The sequence below is a fragment of the Entamoeba invadens genome (assembly GCF_000330505.1).
Source record: "Entamoeba invadens IP1 unplaced genomic scaffold scaff_1105074726215, whole genome shotgun sequence".
Taxonomy (NCBI): domain Eukaryota; phylum Evosea; order Mastigamoebida; family Endamoebidae; genus Entamoeba; species Entamoeba invadens.
The window spans coordinates 238,409-257,942 of NW_004440347.1; the positions used below are offsets into that span (position 1 = coordinate 238,409).

Consider the following 19,534-nt stretch of genomic DNA (forward strand, 5'->3'; position numbering starts at 1 on the left):
CGAGTTAACTTCCTCACTCTATTTATTTCGCGTTTTCGATATTCCTCGTTGAATTCCGTTTCCATCAACTTTAAAACGCTTTTTCTCATAATGATTTCTACGTGTGTTTGGAAATAGTGTTTTTTCTCTTTATTAAACATAAACCTCCGATTAATGAATGTGTTTGTGTTGAATGTAGCATTATCCCATATTCTCGTTTTCGCTAATTGAGCATTTCCAGTGTTACCAGTAATATAAATATTAACTTTTTTATTATGATATAAGTAATTTAAAGGAATTGGTCTGGTCAATAAAACATCGTCATTAAAATACACAAAACACTCGCCAAGGTTCTTCACGTTGTGCAAATGCAATTCCAAGTTATCACTACTAAACACAGGCAAAAATTCCTTATTAATTATTTCTCGGTGAGAAACGACTTCCAAAGTATATTCTCCGTCTTTGAGTATGTAAACAGTTTCATTCAATGGACGCTTGAGAAAATTTGGTACTTGGTCGTCCGTGACGAGAAAATAATTTTTTATATAAGGCGCAAACTTTCTGACACTTCTAAAAGAGTACAACAAAGTGTTGTAGTCTCTAAACTTGTTTGGGTCGTATGTGGAATTGGTGAATTTTTTTAATTTGGTGATCCACGTCGGGTCTGTCCCGTTCACCCACAACCACAAAGCATCTATTTTACCATTACATTCTGTCGGTAAGTTCTCCAAATCTTTACTGTTAAATGGAGTATACCGTTTCGTTGACTTCTTGTGTTTTCTAAAATACCAACTGAGCTCTTGATTTGCAAAATTCTCTTGTTCGATTGTAGTCATTTTATTAAATTTTTCTTCTTCATAATTTTTTGTTGCTGTTTCACCGTTTTCTTCTTTTTTAAGTTTTGTATTATTAAAATTAAGGAGTTTCAACAGTTCTTCTTCTTCTTTCTTGGCTTTGATAAAATAGTCCGGATTTGCGTTTAAAAAAACAGTATTGAATGTTTTGAGTGAAGAGGGTGTAAAGATCGGTTTCTGGACAGCCATTAATTCGGGAACGTCAACATGGACTATCCCAAATACGTTGTAATGAATTGTAAACCGGTCGATTCGTTGAGGAACAAATATAGTTGTTGTCAAAAAGAACAGAAAAAATGAAAGAGAGAATAAGAATATTGTATTAATTAAATACATAACAACCAATTGGCTTTTGAGTTGTCAAATAGGTTTTATTTGATTTGTTTTTACTTATTTCATTACTATTGTTTTCCTACAGACAAATTTATTTGGTGTTTAAATTTTTGTCTCAAAAAACCAATTTTTATAAATTCATTCACAACAAGAAACAATCGAAAAAGTGAGTGTTGTTTTTTTATTATAAATTCCCGAAATATAAGATTTTTTTATGTAAAAATTAGATTTTTTAAAAATTAATTCAAAATTCGAATAAAACTACACTCATTTCTTTGTTTTTATTTTATTAACTATTTAAGTATAATTTGTTTACTATTCAACGAATTCTAAAAATATTACATTTAAAATAATATTATTGTAAACATCTAAAAAAACAATTTTTTTTTGTTTTTTTTGTCTTTTTTTTCCATTTTTTTTTATTAAAAAACCCATAAAATAGTTTTTAGAAACCATATTTATAGTTTGCTGGTCGTTTTTTCCAAAGTTTGTATGTGTTGAAAAATAATCCCAGTTTAGTGTTAAATTATTGCATGGTTAAATAAAAGTTGTAGAAAAATTATTATCTTTAGTAAAGACTATTATGAAAAATTAATTAAAAGTGCTTTTGTCAAACCATAATTATTGAGCTAAATATTAAGTTAATATCCATGAAAAAGCACATAAAAACAGTTATAACAAACAAAAAATTTATAATAAATATAAAAACAATTTATTAAAAAATTTTTACTAAAAAATAAGTTTTGTATTTTTTAACTTTTTTAATTTATTTATAGTCAGTCTGAAAACGTTGTCCACTCTCCAACGTTGTCCAGGCATTTTTGGACCATCAAAACTGGAATATTTCGGGAAACGATTCGAAACAATCCCAAAACATCGTTTCATAATTTTTACCGGGATTTGATCGTTTTACCCAATTCCTAAATTTTTCAACATATTTTGTGTAAAATTTTGTCAAATGGACAACGTTTTACAAGCAAAAACATTTTTAGATAGACTTTAGTATTAAAAAATTTAAAACATTGTATTTTAAACAATCAAAACAAATTTCAAAAACAGTGAATTAATTGTTTTCGTCTTTCACAAACATTTTTATTGAATTTTAGAGAAAATGGTTTCGAGTCTTTTCACAATTTCATCGCATAAAATACGCTTTTGAGGTTCGATATCCCACATATTATTAATCATTTCTTGTGTTTCAATGCTAAAATTTTCATTGTAAGTGAGGTGATTTCCTTTCCCAACAAAGTCTGCTATTTCCCATGGATATTTGAATGTACTTTTAGCAAATGGTTCTGCCCATCCAATGATTTCAAAGAATGAAATTGCAAGAGAATAAATATCTGACGGCGTTTTGTATTTTTGTCCATTAAGCAATTCAGGTGCCATGTATTTTGGTGTTCCGATACCCCTTGTGAATGTCATATTAGTCATCATCATATTAATATTTCTGCTCGACCCAAAATCAGTCAATTTGCCGTTCACAACATCATTTGGGTTCAATGAGAATATCAACACGTTGTCTGGCTTGATGTCTCTGTGGAGGATCCCGTTTTTGTGTAAATAGGACATCCCCTTTGTTGCGTCTAAACACAATTTGATACGCAGTTTCATATCGACGTCTTTTGCTTCTTTGTTTTTCAGCATATCCAACACAGACCCAAACTCAGCAAATTCAGTGACCATACATATCTTTTTAGGAATGAATACAGCGCCATAGAAGTGGACGATATAATCGTCGTGGAATTTTGACAGCATTGACACTTCCTTCTCAAATTCAGCCATTTGGTCTTTTGCGTCGGTGGCGTTTTTCATCTTCTTAATTGCAACTGTATTCCCTCCAAATTTACCTTTGAAGACAACACCAAACGATCCTTCGCCGAGTTTCTTCTCCTCAATTAAACTTTCTGGATCAAGTCGTGTTGATATTTTAGTGATGTACTTGAAGTCCGTCTGATGTGTACATGTTTTGGCGTCACTTGAGAAGATGACGTAATTGATCACAAAACTACTTTCCATATTCGAGTTGCACAGTGGCGTCAAAAAGAGACTGAACTCGCACCCGTAATTTGGAGGAATTGTTATTATCTGTGGCTCAATACTAATATTGTACTTCTCAATGTTTTTTGTGGTGAATTGAATCTTCACGTGGTGGGGTGTTGTGTTGCCAATAGAAAACAGATTTTTAATTTCTTTGTTGACATCAATTTCGTCTTCGTCCAAGTCATCATCTGTGATCAAAAATCCTTCGTTTTTGGTGTGAATTGTCAGACCATCTGCCATTTCAACAAAAGTCATATTTGTGTATTTCAATTTGAAGAGTGTGAGTTCATTTGAATCTTTTCTGTATTTACTGAATTTGGTCATAACAAAGAAGACCAACACTATGACCAACACGAGAATTGAAATGACAATGACAACTATAAGAAGTATCAGCCACCACACGGCCGTCTTCGAACAATACGTGCCATCGTCACTCGGTGAATACCAAAATGTACACAACGAACATTTTGAGTCTTTTGTTTTTGTGCACTTTGTGATGTTATAATAACTTACACACATGGTGCTTTTGAGTACAAACGTGTCATCACACGATGTGCACCGAGTCGGTTCTGAACACTTTGCACACCCTTCAACACACTTCTGACACTCATTTCCATTGACTGTGTAATACCCGTCTTTACACAATGAACAACCACTTTCAGTCACTTCAACGGCACACGTCGTTATCGAAGAGCGCGGAAGACAATCACCATTACTCGTTTTGTAGTTTGTTACATTGCATTTAATACATGAGTTCTCTGTCAGACACTCGCCACATTTTACATCACAATGTGCACAATCAGCTCCCTTCTTGTAATACCCAACTTTGCACTCCAAACAGCCATTCCCATTTGGCACCTTTCGTGCACAAGTGTCATTCAACGCGTCATTCGATTTGCAGATGTGGTCACTCAAAAAGAAACCATCTACACACGACAGGCACATCGTCGAATTCAAACAACTTTCACAATTTGAGTTGCACGTGTCACATTTGTGTGTCAATACATTCAGGAAGGTATTTCCATCACACCTGATACACCCAACCGGAGTTGCTGTTCCACAGTTCACATCAACTTTTGATGGGTCAACACAACTCGCATCGCCATCATATGAGTACTTTGAAGAACATTCGACACATATACCATTCACATACTTCACGCAGTTGTCTATTTGTGGTGCACACTTCCCATTCTCTTCGTTGTTTATTCCACTTGAGCACTCGTTTTTGACACAAACACTACCATCTTCTTTCACATAATACGTCGCATCACACTTCTCCGTGGTTTTGAATGAACACAACAAACTTCCTTCGTTGTCGGTTGTGCAGTCGTTACAAGTGTTGTTTTGTACATAAAACCCATTTTTGCATTCAACCACATTAGAAAGACTGTGAACAGCAACATTGCTGTTGACAACACTGCAAACGCTATTGGTATTGATCAGTGTCGTGTTTGTTATATCACACATTCTGCACTCTGACGGAACGCCGACTTTTATCTGGCAATTTCCGTTGTCTTCGGTGATGGCAACACAATTGTTACCTTCAAACACAAAACCATCTTTACATCGAAGACATTTATCTTTTGTGAATGAAAGACAGTTTGTGTATTCTTCACATGTGTTTGATTTGGTATTGTATGTCAAATTCTCTTTGCATTTTATACAATTACCTTTGTCACCATCACACATCACACAATTCACAACTTGACATGCTGCACATCTCCAATCGGTGGTTTTACCACCATCAATACATGGTATATGATTTTGACAGATGAATATCCCGTTTTGGAAGTACCCCGACTTGCACGACGTGTTATTGTATTCAAACCCTTTTTCTGCAACAAGAAATATGTTTTTTGTGATTGTAGAATTATCTAAAACTATTAGTTTGTCAGATTCCATCTCAATCTCAATAAAATCAGTGAGTGACAAATCGTATTTTTGGTTTCCAATTACAATCACATTTTCTTCGTTTTCTGCGCTTTTAACAATTGAATTCTGTTTTGGCGTATCTACTTTGACTTTCATTTGATAAAAAGTGTCAATGGGTGTGATGTATGCATCAGTGAGTGGGCAATAACTTTCGATGTAATATGGCACTTGTGTGTCTTCAGTGTGGTTTACATGACAATATATCTTATTTGAAGCACCATACCGTAATAGGTGACCTTCTAAAAGTACTTTGAATGGGGTTGTGTACAATGTCGTGTCAAGTGTGTTGTTTGTGTATAAAAAGTCGAAATCGCCTTCGTGTTGAAAAGCAGCAAACCCAGTTATTGTAACTGTGTTCAATACAAAAAAGAGTGGAAGATCTTTGATTGTTCTCTCTGTGGAGACTTTAAATGTGTCTATCAAAGTTAAAATGAGATTCTCGGTTTGAATTGTACTTCGATTATCAGCATTAAATTCTCTTGTTAATTCAAACGATTTTGATACAAAATTAATACGTTGTGTTGAACTTGATATTTTGAAAATATCTTTAGTTAATTTAAAAATAAAAGCACCAAGCAACTCAACGTGTGAATTTTCATTGATGGTAATTTGACTACCAACTTTATTTGAAAACATGTTTAAACAAGAAAGTCTTGATTTTCCTGAAAGTGTAGTTGGGGATGCACCACCACTTAAAGTTATATTACCTTTCACCAAAATTCTCGAATTGTCAGAAAAATACAAAATGGAAGAACTTATTTCCAATTGATTAGTATTTACAATAGAGTCACCAGTTGCATTACATGTACTTTCATACTCCAATTTAAACAATTCAGAAACATTTAAAATGCAATTTGTTTCGAGTGTGATTTGTCCTCCTGAAAGTTCTAAATTTTTTTCTGTTTTCAAAATCGAGCCAGTCGTCATTTGTAAGTTAATGGATGAAATTGTTACCGACTCGGCATATTCACACGCATCATTCTCAACCAAGACAATGTCTATTTTAGTTTCTTCCGTTATACTTTCTGGACATGTCGATAACGTTAATACAATAAACACAAATATAAAAAACAATCTTGTCATATATATTTGTATTTTTTAGATACTCTCAAACTATTCAATGTAAAGAGTTTGATGCTTTAATTATCTTTTGAGACTTTTTTACAATTATTATTTCTATTAAATAATACACACAACCATAATTCATCATATTAAAAACCATATTTTATTTATTAATTTATTATAAATTATAATTAATAAACCATTTATTTAACAATATTTTATAACTCATTATGATAGAACTATTTAATATTAACAACAAACGTTATTGTATTTTTATATATATATATAACAAAGAATTTATATTTATTAAACACCCAAATTGTTACAGAATTTTTGTTTTACATGAAAATTCAACTCAAGATGTTGGTTTCATCATTAATTTTGTTTTTCATAAAAAAAATTAGATATGGTTAGTATTGAATTTAACTTAAAATTAATTAATTTAATAGTTAAATTTTAGGTTGCTTAACACAACAAAAGTGCACTAAAGTGGTGTAAAAATATAATTGTACAACAAAACTGTTATTTATTTGAATAATTTCCTGTTTGTTTACTTTATAATCAACCAATATTTTTTTTGTTGTATAATTCCTTATTGATAAATTTCGATGAAATACAAATTATTAGTTTATAAATAACCACATTTTTGAGTTAATCATTTAACACAAACATAATATTAAGACATGGTTTAAAAATATACAACCAAAATTACTGAAAAGAATAATTAGATAAAAATAGACCATTAAAACGACAAAAACTACTTTTGTGTTACTTATTAATTTTTTAGTATATTTACTATTCTAACAAACAAGTAAGTAAAACTAATCTAACAAACTAAAAAAATAAAAAATGTAAAAAACATTTTATTTACAGTTTTGTTTTTTTGTTGTTTAATTTTAATTATTTTAAAAATTATTTTGAAAATGTTATGATTTTTAAGGTTGACGGAAAAAAAAGTAAAATTTATTTTACCTGTTCCAGTATAAAGTATAAAATTTATAGTTTTATACCAAAATAAATAAAAACATTTTTTAAATAATTTTTTAAAAAATTTTAACACGTTCAAAACAGAAACGTAATAATAATAAGTTTTTATTTTTTTCTGTTACCTAAACCCTTTTTTTGCCTTTATACACAAAACAAATTTTTGTTATTTTTTATTTATTTTTTTATCAACTCAAATTTGAATTGTATATTTTATAGTCACACAAATAAACATGAATGAGTTTGTTTGTGCAAAACAAGAGCAAAGCATTAGAAAGAAAAATGGGGTCTAATGATGGTTTAATATATTTGGTTGTTTTTTATAATAAAAAAGTATATTGTCATTTGATTATAAAGATATTGGTGTTTATATTGTCGTTATATTTGTTAATGTGACTATTTGACATTGTTTGTCATAAAGTGGATTGACGATGTAGCGTTTTTATATTAAATGTTGAAACACAATAAAGCGATATGAAATTTTATCCAAAAAGATTATTTTTGATCAATCTTAATAAATTGAGTTCTCATTTGTTAGTTATTTTAAGTAAAATAAAACTGACTATTGGCCGGTTTGGGTTAGAAAGGGGTTTTGAAATAAAAATAATAAAAAAATGATTTAGACAATTTCTTTTTTACTTATTTTTCTTCTTATAAAAAAGTTTTGGGTTGTGAAAGTGTTAATGATTTTGTTAACTTTTATGAAAATATAAAATAATATATATAAATATTTATTTACAAATATTTATATAACAATATAAATACATTTTAAACAATTACATAACACAGTCATTAATATAACGAAATGTCAAAAAACACAACTAATAGATTTATGACTGTGTCAAAATAAATGTTATTATAAATGTCAAATATTATTAAATTTTGATTGTGTTATATACCAATTTTTGATTAAAAAATTTTAACACTGTCAAATAAAAATTAACAAAAAAAAACAACCAAACGTGAAAAAAATATATATTTCAATTCACAAAAATTTATTTTCAGGTCACATTTTAAATACAGATATTGTCATATAAATTCTTCTATACAACACTTACAGTTTATAAATCATAAATGTTGACTGTTACACGTTTCATAATTTATTTATAAAAACTGGTAGATATATACAATAGTTCATACAAATCTTGTTTTTACATTGGTTATTGCATTAATAACACTTCTTCTTTTTGCTACATTGATTTTGGTAAGATATAATTATACATTTTATGATTACTACAACACTACTACACCACACATTTAACACCCTCTTTGCACATGTAATTGAAATTACTATACTTACAACAAATTTGACATATTAAATTTAAAAAGACCACATTATAAACGACTCGAATAAACAAAAACAAGAATATATGAAACACTCAAAAATATATCCATGAATAACTTTAAAAATCCCATATATTGTCAAACACGATTTTTACAATGTGTATTTAAAAATTACAATATCAACATATCAACGCAGAACAATGTTAGTTGGAAATTAAACAGCCAAAAATGTCGCTGTAATAATCATAGTAATTACAATAACAAAAAAAGAAATTATTCACCGACAATTTTTGACGTCACACCACAAACATAAAATGGTTACACCATCACTACATTTAACTTGAATTTATTTTTATTGAATGTTTTGCACAAAACTAGCATAAATTATTCAAAAAACAATATTGTTGTTTTTTGTATTATCACAATTAAAATTAAGAATATTGGTATGCTGTCTGAGTGTTTGACTTTTTTGTTATTAATGATAGTCATTTTGTGAAAATTGTATATTTTAAATTGCATCTCATTTATTTTATGTTTAGATTTTGTTGAATTATGATGATAAAATAGTTAAATTAAGTCTATATTATAATTATATTCTAACAAATAAAAATCAATTCATTTATTTCACAATAGCTAATTTAATGTTTCTAATTATTTACTATCATCCACATATTGTGAAATATTTTAAAATAACAATAAAAAAATACCAAAAATAATTTAAAAAGTATTAATAATATACTATAATAATATATTAAAATAATATAGATTAAATAAACTTCAACTCAAAACATCACACTCAAATTAATAAACAATTATTCTATTTTTTATAAAAACCAAAACCTCATAACTCAGAATATAAAGTTCCAACAACTTTTAAAGACAAAAGAAGATGTTGTTTTACTTCAAGCTAATCAACAAACAAAAACCACAAGAACAAAAGACCACTCTTGTCAAGTTCTCAAAAATCAATTTCGACATTGAAGTGATTGGGTGCTTTGCAAGAGTGACAGCAACACACTTTGTGACCAACACAAACCCAACACCAATTGACCTTTCAATTAATTTTGCGTATGACAATCAGAGTGCTGTAGTTGGGTATTCGTACAAAGTGAACGACAAAGAGGTGATCTCGTCGCTCAAAGAGATTGAAGCTGCCAAGAAAGAAATAGCAGACGCAAAAAGTTCTGGATATTCGACTTCAGACATCCAGAAAACAGACGATCGCACTCTCGTTCTTTCACTTGGCAATTTGGACACAACCAAAACAGCTGAGTGTAAAATCGTATACGTCACACGCCTTCTTGTTATCAACGATGATTTAGTACTTGCATCGACTGAAACTGTGAAAGACGAAACTGATGCGGAAGTTACGATAGAGCACATTGGCGACACCTCATCACCCAAAAGCACATTTACAAAGAAGTTGAGTGAGATCACAACGATACCACTCGGTAAAATTGGGAATGGGATTTACATCACAGACGATGAAGATCTCGAGGAGAAGACTGGCTTGTCTGTATTTGTGAGTGATGAGAAGGTTGGACCAGTCGATGCGATCTTTGTGTGTGACCGCTCTGGAAGTATGTATGGCAAAGGCATCACGTCTCTCAAGAGTGCTTTACAACTCTTTTTGCGACAACTTCCAACAGACAGCACATTTGACATCGTTTCGTTTGGGTCACAATTTGACTCGCTGTTTTCTGGTCTCAAGAAATACGACGAGACTTCTTTTGACTTTGCGTCGAAAGCTGTCGAGAAATTTGAAAGCAACTATGGCGGTACAAACATCTTGGAACCACTGAAAAGTGCGATGGCACAGAAGAGTCAAGTCATTTTGCTGACAGACGGACAAGTTGGGCGCAACGAGAAGATTGAGATTCTCAAATATTTAGAAGACAACAGAGGAAAGGCGATAGTCCATTGCATTGGACTTGGCGACGGCGTCGATTCAGACTTAATCAAAGACATTGGAAATGTGGGTGGTGGCATTTCTGTTGTAGTCAGAGACACCGAAAATTTGCGAAAAGAACTTTCAGAAATTACCAACAAGATCTTGTTGCCTGCAATCAAAGGTGGGAAAGTGACACTCACAAATGGAGTTTTTGAAGACGGGAAGAGTGAAGAAGTTGTTGGGATCTTCAACAAAGAGACTTTTGCGTTCTTTAACACAACAAGTGACTCAAAAACTGAGGGGACGTTGACTGGAAATGTTGGAGAGAAGAAAGTGACATTGACATCCACTGAGAAGATGCGAGTCAAAAACACCATTTTGGGACAATTTAAAGCGTTTGAGAAATTGAAAGTGTTGGAGTCGAAAGAGGAGAAAGAGAAGTGTGTGAAATTGTCACTAAAATACAATGTCCTGTCTAAATACACAACTTTTGTTGCGATAGACAAGTCGACTAAAGTAGAAACAGACGCAGTCAAAAAAGTTGAGATCAATCAAAGCGAACACATTCAATGCTACCCAATGATGTATGGCGGTAATAGAGGCGGTTTTGGTGGTGGAATGAGAATGAAGAAGTGTTGTGCAGCTCCAATGGCACCGAGAATGGCAGCTCCAATGATGATGTGCGACAGTGAATCGTTGGAACAATCGAGAGCAGCTGCAATGAAGAAACGCGACTCTTCAAAACAACACAATGGAGGGAGTGTCGAGAGGGAGTGTCGGTCTTCTTGTAAAAAATCTGAAAAGCGTGAAAAGGAACAAAGAGTTGAACAAAAGAAAGTGATGACTATAAATGAGAAGTATGACTTGTTGATCAACAAGCAAAAATTTGATGGAAGATTCGAAGACGTTGTCTCTGTTTTTGAAGAAGCCAAAACAGTCGAAGCAAAATTTGTGAATGAAAAAGTCGACAAAAAATGTGTAACGACAGCAACAGCAATCGCAATACTCAGGAAGTATTATGCCGATAGAAAAGTCGAGTGGGCTTTGCTTGAAGAAAAGGCAATGAAGTATCTTGCTCAATTCGGATTTGGCGAAGATTTGGTCAATAAAATCATAGCAGCACTCGTTTGATAATTCATCTTTTTTATATTTTGTCTTTTAAAAAAATCACCTTAACAAATAACGTAACACATCATTTTATATGCAAGTTGTATTTTGTTTACAACAAAAGTCTCAATGAAAAATGATCATATTCAAAATATCGGCTTATATGTAAAAGACATAAACAAATTTTAAAAATTGTTATTTTATATTTTTTTAATAACAGTTTTAACTTTATAAATTACAAAATTAAAATTATCAATTTTAATTATTTATTTATAACGTTTTTGAGTTGTTTTTAAACGAATAAAATAGCATATACAGTTAACATAAAAAACCCAATTCACAAGAAATAACCAAATGCAAGAACTATAAATAACAAAATTTATAACATAATATTTTTACGTTTTTAAAAATGAACTGTTCTTAAAAAATAAAAATAATGGAAATTGAAAACAGCAACGAACTTATTGAAATTAATGAAAGTGATATTTTGAACATTGAAATTGACTTGATTCCTTTTAACGCAATAGAAATGAGCAATTTCGAAGATATCAAAACAAAATCCAATCAGCCATTGAATTCTATCAACGAACAGGAATTGAAATTGCGAATTGGAAAATCTTTATTCAAATCTGGGATGTTGTATGCCAAGCCAAACTCCCACTACAGTATTTCGAGAAGTGATTCAACCCAAGCATTAAAGTTGTTTTGTTTCATCATGAACAAACCCGCATTGAAAGAAAAACTGTTTTCATTTAAACTCTACAGAGAGCAAGTCATTTTTATTAACAAAATGACTTCAAAACATTTTAGTCAAGGTGTCGTGGGCGCATTTTTCGGGGGTTCAAGAGGATTAATATCCAATCAAATATCAAGTCAAAAGAAAGATCAACAGTTTGGTCAAAGAAATCCGGGTAGGCCGTCACTGCTTTCTGGAACCACTAAAACAGTTATTAAGAACGTTATTGTCGAATATAACAATCAAAACATTGCTTTGACTATTCAAATGTTTTGTGACATTGTTGAATATTTAGAAGGAACAAGACCACAAAGTGATACAATGAGAAAAATACTCGAAAGAGAGTTCGATTTAGAAACATCAGAAATGGAGTTCGATGAAATTGAGAGAATCAACATTACACCACAACCAATACTTGATAATTATAAACAGTTGTCGGAAAAGTTGAACAGTTACAAGATCAAAGACAAAATGTTGTTTAATGTCGACGAGATGGGAACATCTGAAGAATCAAGTCGAAAGAACACACGAGCTATGGTACCCAAAGGAGTCAATACAAAAATTCGTGTTGCCAATGGACAAAAATCAAAAACAACCACTCTGATTGAATGTATAAGTCTTGCAGGTGAAAGAATCAACGAATCTTGTGTTATTGATAAAGTTCATTACAGTACAGTTTTGAACAAATACTTTAGAAACATTAAGTTGTATTGCAACACTTCTGGTTTTGTTACCAGTGAAATCTTTATGTTGTGGATACAAGAAGTGTTCATTTCAAGAGTCAAGAAGATCAGAATGGAAAATGGATACCATGATAGTGAATATGCAATACTGATTTTGGATAATTGTAGATGCCACGTTGATGATGGTATTAAACAAATCTTGTTGCAAAACAACATTGTGGTTCATTATCTGGTTCCACACACCAGTCACCTGTGCCAACCACTTGACTTAGTTGCATTTGGATCCGTCAAAAGAGAAATGAAATCGTTGAAACGTGTATTCAAAACAACAAAGAGTGTCAACTCCTTTAAAAACGACACTGTACCTACAAATATCCAAAATGAAAATGAAAGTGCATTTGACCAAATCCATCATTTAAAAATATCATTTCCACAGTTGCTGCCCAATTAATTGTTTGAAATGGCAGAAGAGTTTAAGCGCAAAAAGTGCCTTGGTATCTTCCCCAGTGGAATAGCGAATCAACTCAAAACCTTACTCACTTCGATAGCAGATGCCATTGTAACTTGTCCAAGTAAAACCAAAGAGTACGAGGACGTTCCATTTGGTGTTGTTTGTAATGGGTGCAACGTAGAAGAAACTTCACTGTTTACAGAACAACAGTTGACCAATCTAACCAACAACATACACACCAAAGTAACAAAAAATTTAGTAGACAGTCTGGATTCGATCGTAAGGTTGTTGGAACACGAAGAACGTGTATTTGAGTCAATCGAAAAAGAAGAAGAGGACGACATGACCAAGATCATCAAAGAAACCTGTTTGTCTGGACCAGGTTATGGTGATTTGTTGATTAAAAAGGAAAGAGCATCTTGGGGGTCTACAATTTCAAACAAGTTGATAACCATTCTTAAGTCGGTCAACAAGGCACTTGACCCAGTTACAATAATCAATTCTTTTGAGAGAGCGGGAATTGTATCGCGTTTAGGAGAAGATGGTCAGTATTACGCATACATAGATCTGAAAGATTCCAAAAGAATGGTCGAGGAAATCCCGACAATTAAAACTCTCGATGGATACGAAAGTTTGATTGTTGTACCAGAAGACTCAAAATTGAGAAACAAGGTCAAAGTGGTGCCACCAAAACACCTTAGAAGAGCTCAACAACTAAAGATTGATGTCGATAAAGCAATATGTCATGAACAACACGTCATTTGTAGTAATAATGTTGTTTTGACACAACAAGTTTTTATGGATACATCTTTGACAATCCCCGATACCACAAATTTTGTTGGAGAATATGTGTCATTACCAATGGAAACTGAAGTATTTTTAGAAATAGATACATCAGACAATCCAAGTGAAAGTAAACCAATTGATAAATATGCTATCCAACCTATTTATCAAGAAAGTGATAACAATTCACTTTTGAAAAACAACTTGCCTACATCTTCTTTTCAATGTGATCAAACCCTGCCGGATATTGAACCTCAAAAGTCCAAACCGGTATCTAAAACACCACCATTACACCAGACGCAGATGCCGTCGTTAATTCATAAAGGCAAATCAATTGTTTCGTCTCCTAATAGCCATTCAGTGACTTTTTTGAATTCCAGACTCAAAGAAAGAACTCATAGCAAAGGAAAAAGGCATAAACCTTTTAAGTGATAAATTACCCGATTTTTTGTTTTTAACAAGGAGAGATCCGTTAAGACCTCGATCCATGTTAAGATGTTTTTTAGTTACAATTTCATCTTTTAAATTGACTAATTTACGTGTTTAATCTGACTATTTTAAATAGGAAGTTCTTTTTGATTTTTACAAATCTTTTAATTTTATTGGTCATATTTTTATTTTTTTACCTGAAACCAAACTAATTTTTGTTATTTATTTTTGTTATTGTTTATTCTTGCATTGGGTTTTTTACTGTGCATTGAGTTTATTCTTTTTATTGTAATGAAAGTATGACAATAATTGTGATGTATACAACATAAAATAATCGTTGTATTTAAGCTATTTATTGTTTGTTTTGATTAACAGAATATTTCAAATAATATTATTATTCTATAAATAATTTAAGTAAAATAAATTTTTTTGAAATGGAAATGAATATTTTTGAATATTTTCAGTCGATTTAAAAAACTATTAAAACTGGTTTTTTATTTTGAAATGTCGAATTTGGTTGTATTTTCATTTTTGCTTCTCATAAGCAACTCAAAATTTATCCAAGTGAGTCCAACTGGATCAATTACAACACTCAAGTCGGCGTGTTCTTTTGCACTTCCAGGTGACACAATCGAGTTTTTGACAGGCAACTATCCTCCTCAAAATGTTCCTCAAAACACGTCTGGCACACCCACAAACCCAATTATAATTCGTCCTTCACTCAACGCCAAACTCGTTTTTGAAACATTAATTGGCGCTTACAACGTGTTCAGTATTTTCAACTCGTCAAATATACAAGTGATTGGCCCATTCATTGTTCGTAATGGGTATCATCGCTCTGTGGTTGTTGAAAATTCAACAAATATTACAATCAGTAACTTAAAAATATTCAACTCGACGAGTTGGGCAGTGTATGCTACGGGTGTCAACATCACTGTTAAAGACTCTTTGGCTGATGGGTGTGTGTTGGACAACTTGAACTGCCGTAAAAACAGTTGGGGCCAATGCTTTTCAACTTATGCGATTGATCCATACATTCCCACTTTATCACAAAACATCAATTATATAAACAACGAAATTGTGAATTCGTACGGCGAGGCAATTGATATCATTCTCTGCACAGACTGTGTCGTCAAAAACAACTTCATCCACGACGTCTTTCCAATTGCAATATACACAGACAACGCCAGAAATCTTGTATTTGCAAACAATGTCATCACATTCACCAATCATTCAATATGCACCAACAACTCTCAATACCACGCTATCGCAATTGGTGTTGAGACGTGGCCAATCAAGTGTGTGTCCACAACCAACATCACTATAACTAACAACTTCATTTATGGAGCATCAAATGGGGTATCATATTGGGGTCAAAGTGAAACATGTGGGTATTACAGTGATATTACTGTGTCAAACAATGTGTTCTATAACATCACTGGTGCTGCAATCGCTTTTCATCAAGACTGCCTTGTCAAAGGAAAGACGTACAACAATCAGTTCAAAAACAACTTCGTCTTTTCGACATATCAATGGGAGGCTGCACTGGTCAACAAGAACATGAGTAACACTTGGAACATTTCAGCTAACATTTATTTTAAAGGAAATAAAAACATTTTGAAGGACACATGGAATGGCACTGATGGGAAAAACACTCGTTGTACTTTGGAGATAACAACACAACTCCAAACGACTTCTGGAAAGGCGGAGCATTTCAAAATTGCTCAAATAAAGCGTATGAAAGTGCTGATATCAAAACTTACTGTTTTGTGCCACATAACAATTCGGCGTTGTATCATTATGGCGTCGACGTGAAATACACTGTTTATGACGGTAAAATACAAAAAGATTTCTTTGGGTGCGTCAGAAATCAAAACGAGCCAACTGTTGGTATTTCAGAGGGTCTAATGATGTGTTATAAAAATAAAGTATCACATTATTTTATTTTTATTGGACTCTTTCTATTAATTACATTTTAAATTGAAGTTCCATTTTTGTGTTTTAAAAACACAAGTAATTAGTATGTGTTGATAATATCATGTAAAATAACAATTATCGACTTTAAATTATGTTTCAAACGAAATAACAGTTGTTCACTTACTTATTTTCATTGATGGTTGTCTTATTTTTTCAACTTCACAGGCACCAATTTTATTTTATAATGCATGATAATATCAGTAAACACAGAAAAGTTAAATTAAATAAATAACGAATAAAGAAAATAGATGTTTGCTAAGAATTTACCCCCTAAACGTTTTATTGGGTTTGTGGAAAGATCAAAACACCTGATATCAACTTTTAAAAATCCACTTTGTAACCATTTACATTTAATTAAATTGAAACTCATTCATAACACTGGACAAAGTCAGTTCATTTAATTTTCAAGACACGAACACAAAAACATCTTTTTTAATTTCATTAAATCCAAACCTATTGTTACCAAAGTGACATTATTAATACTCGGGTATGAGTTGATTGTTTTAATGATCAACTCATTAAAACAAAATAAAATTGTTTTGAAAAAATGCTGTTTTTTGTTATTTTCTGAATAATTTGACTGCAATAAATCTTCTAAATATTATAAGATACTATAAATAAACTAAAAACAAATGTTATAAAAAGATTTTTTTATGGCCGACAGCATTCGGCTATTCTGACGGGATTTGCTGTAATTATAATTAATAACATTCAAAATGAATTAATATATTATTTTTTTATATAAAATTCATATAACAATACACTCTTGTTTTGATGTTTTTTTCTTTTGATAAATAACACTTTTGCAGTTTGAAAAAGCGTTTTTACCAATCAAAACAAGAGTGCTTGGTACTGTTATTTCAAGTGTAGTGCACCCACCAAAACATTCATCTTTTATTTGTTTCAAGCTTTCTGGTAAAATGATTGTTTTCAAATTTATGCAATCAAAGAACGACTTTTCTCCAATCAATACGAGACCGTTTGGAAGTATAAGATCTTCCAAATTGTGACAGCCACGAAAACAACACGACCCAATAGCATATAGTTTACTCCCAATTTCAATTCTCTTTAAATTGATACACCCACCAAAACATCCTACTTGTATTTCATTCAGTTTTTCTGGAAGTTTAATGAACTCGAGCGATTTACATTGATTAAAACAGTGGTCACCAAACAAAGTCACACAATCTGGTAGACTGACACTAACAAGCAACTCACAATTTGAAAAACAGTAACATCTTATTTCATCTAAGTTCCCAGTCATTGTCACAGACTTCAAAAGTTTGCAATTAGAAAATGCGAATGCACAAAGACGATATTTACAATTCAAAATTTGCACGGACTGCATCGAACAACCATCAAAACATTTAAATCCAACCGTGTCTACAGTTGTTGGATTTGTTACACTTTGTAGATTTGTGCATCTCTCACATAAGTTATTTGGTAAACATAAAAGTGCTTTTGGCAATTTTATGGAAGAAAGGGAGTAACAACATTCAAAACAGTTTTCACCAATTTTAGTTACTGTATCAGGAATGTTTATTTCTTTCAAATAAAACGCGCAATAAAAACAGCCATTTTCTATGCATTGTAAGTAACTTGGAAGTGTCACAAATTGGAGTGAAGTACAATTGGAAAAACAGTTATCTTCAAGTAAATTTACACTATTTGGTATTGTTATTGACTGCTTTTTGTATTTGGTTAAACACCTCGTACCCAATTTTTTCACGTTTTTAGGTATAATTTGGCCATACTTCTCATAGTCTTTTAATTTGTAATTGATGTTTTTATATGATATGTTCGTGTTCGTTTGAGTTTTGTATTCGTCGTAACTCACCTCACACCACACATTGATTTTGAAAAAATTTATTTTGTCGGCTGTATTTGTCTTTTTTGTGGTCTTGAAAACGTCATTACCAAACGTTTCGTCATATCTATTATATATGTTAAGTGTCTCGATGTTCGAAAAATATTTTATAGTCTTTTGGTTTAAAGAAATTGGGTTGTTGTGAAACTTCACCATGTTGCCGTTGTATTTTTTGCAAACAAGTTCGATGGATACGAAGTATTTTATTGATGGTAAGTATTGTGATATTACCATCATGTGATAAGTGTCAAGTTGGGTCATATTGAAACTTATTATAAATTAAATAGTTTCAAGTTTTTTGATTTTTTAAATCACAATCAAAATCGTATAAATGAACAACTATTATTTTTTTCACATATTAAAATGTTTTTTAATTCATTGTTTTGTAATAACATCACATTAAATGTTTATATTATAAATTGAAGTTATTATCATATAAAACGTTTGTTGAGCAATCACACGAGGAAAAAATCTCAAAGTTATCGAGAGACTTTGTGTAGTAATAATTATGTTGATATTGCTTTTTTTCAACTGAAGGTGATAAAAGCAAACATAATTTGTCCATTTTTTGAAACTTGTACACAATTCAACATCAAAAAACAAAAATCTCTTTTTTGAACAAAAAAATGCAAATTATAAATAAGATGAATAAGAAACATCAGACTTGTCGAATTTAAATAATTGAATAAAATATTGAATAACTTGAATCTTATTTTATCATTTAACTAATTTTCACAAAAATAACCAAAACCTTCTGATAGACGGCAAAAAATACTCAACGTCAACCAAAAAATAAATTAAAAACAAAATTATAATATTTATTTGATTAAAATAACAAAAAACTATATTAAAAACGACAAACGATTTTGAATAATTTAAAGAATGTATGCTATTCGATAACGACAGTTCATTTATTTAAAAGAATTTTGAATAAGACTGTGAACCATGTTCCGAACATTGATTTTCAACACATTATGTTTAAATTGTAAGGGAAAAGAAAAGAACAAAATTTGTCACAAAGGCCTCAATTTTCAAAAATCAACGTCTTCAATGAGAATTCACTTTTATTCAATTCATTGATGAATTGAATAAAATGAAAATGATATATTTAATTTTGATGCATTGGAAAATTATTATTA

At 31.2% G+C, this 19,534-nt stretch overlaps 5 protein-coding genes across 5 annotated transcripts; 2 read left to right on the plus strand and 3 right to left on the minus strand.

Moving 5' to 3' along the window:
- EIN_455390 (capsular polysaccharide phosphotransferase lcbA, putative) lies at positions 1–815 on the minus strand (the record flags this gene model as incomplete). Its single annotated transcript, XM_004256442.1, has 1 exon — positions 1–815. A coding segment is annotated over one exon (815 nt), but the record flags the coding sequence as incomplete, so codon positions are not given.
- Positions 816–2,258: 1,443 nt separating this feature from the next.
- On the minus strand, positions 2,259–5,777 carry EIN_455400 (protein serine/threonine kinase, putative; the record flags this gene model as incomplete). The annotated part of the gene is made up of 1 exon (XM_004256443.1): positions 2,259–5,777. One exon carries the CDS (start codon positions 5,775–5,777, stop codon positions 2,259–2,261), a length of 3,519 nt encoding a protein of 1,172 aa, XP_004256491.1.
- A 3,583-nt stretch (positions 5,778–9,360) lies between these two features.
- On the plus strand, positions 9,361–11,493 carry EIN_455410 (hypothetical protein; the record flags this gene model as incomplete). The annotated part of the gene is made up of 1 exon (XM_004256444.1): positions 9,361–11,493. The coding sequence occupies one exon, from the start codon at positions 9,361–9,363 to the stop codon at positions 11,491–11,493; it is 2,133 nt and encodes a 710-aa protein (XP_004256492.1).
- A 3,562-nt stretch (positions 11,494–15,055) lies between these two features.
- On the plus strand, positions 15,056–16,366 carry EIN_455420 (hypothetical protein; the record flags this gene model as incomplete). The annotated part of the gene is made up of 1 exon (XM_004256445.1): positions 15,056–16,366. The coding sequence occupies one exon, from the start codon at positions 15,056–15,058 to the stop codon at positions 16,364–16,366; it is 1,311 nt and encodes a 436-aa protein (XP_004256493.1).
- An 813-nt stretch (positions 16,367–17,179) lies between these two features.
- On the minus strand, positions 17,180–18,656 carry EIN_455430 (hypothetical protein; the record flags this gene model as incomplete). Its single annotated transcript, XM_004256446.1, has 2 exons — positions 17,180–17,217; positions 17,291–18,656. The coding sequence occupies 2 exons, from the start codon at positions 18,654–18,656 to the stop codon at positions 17,180–17,182; spliced, it is 1,404 nt and encodes a 467-aa protein (XP_004256494.1).
- Between the last annotated feature and the right edge of the window lie 878 nt (positions 18,657–19,534).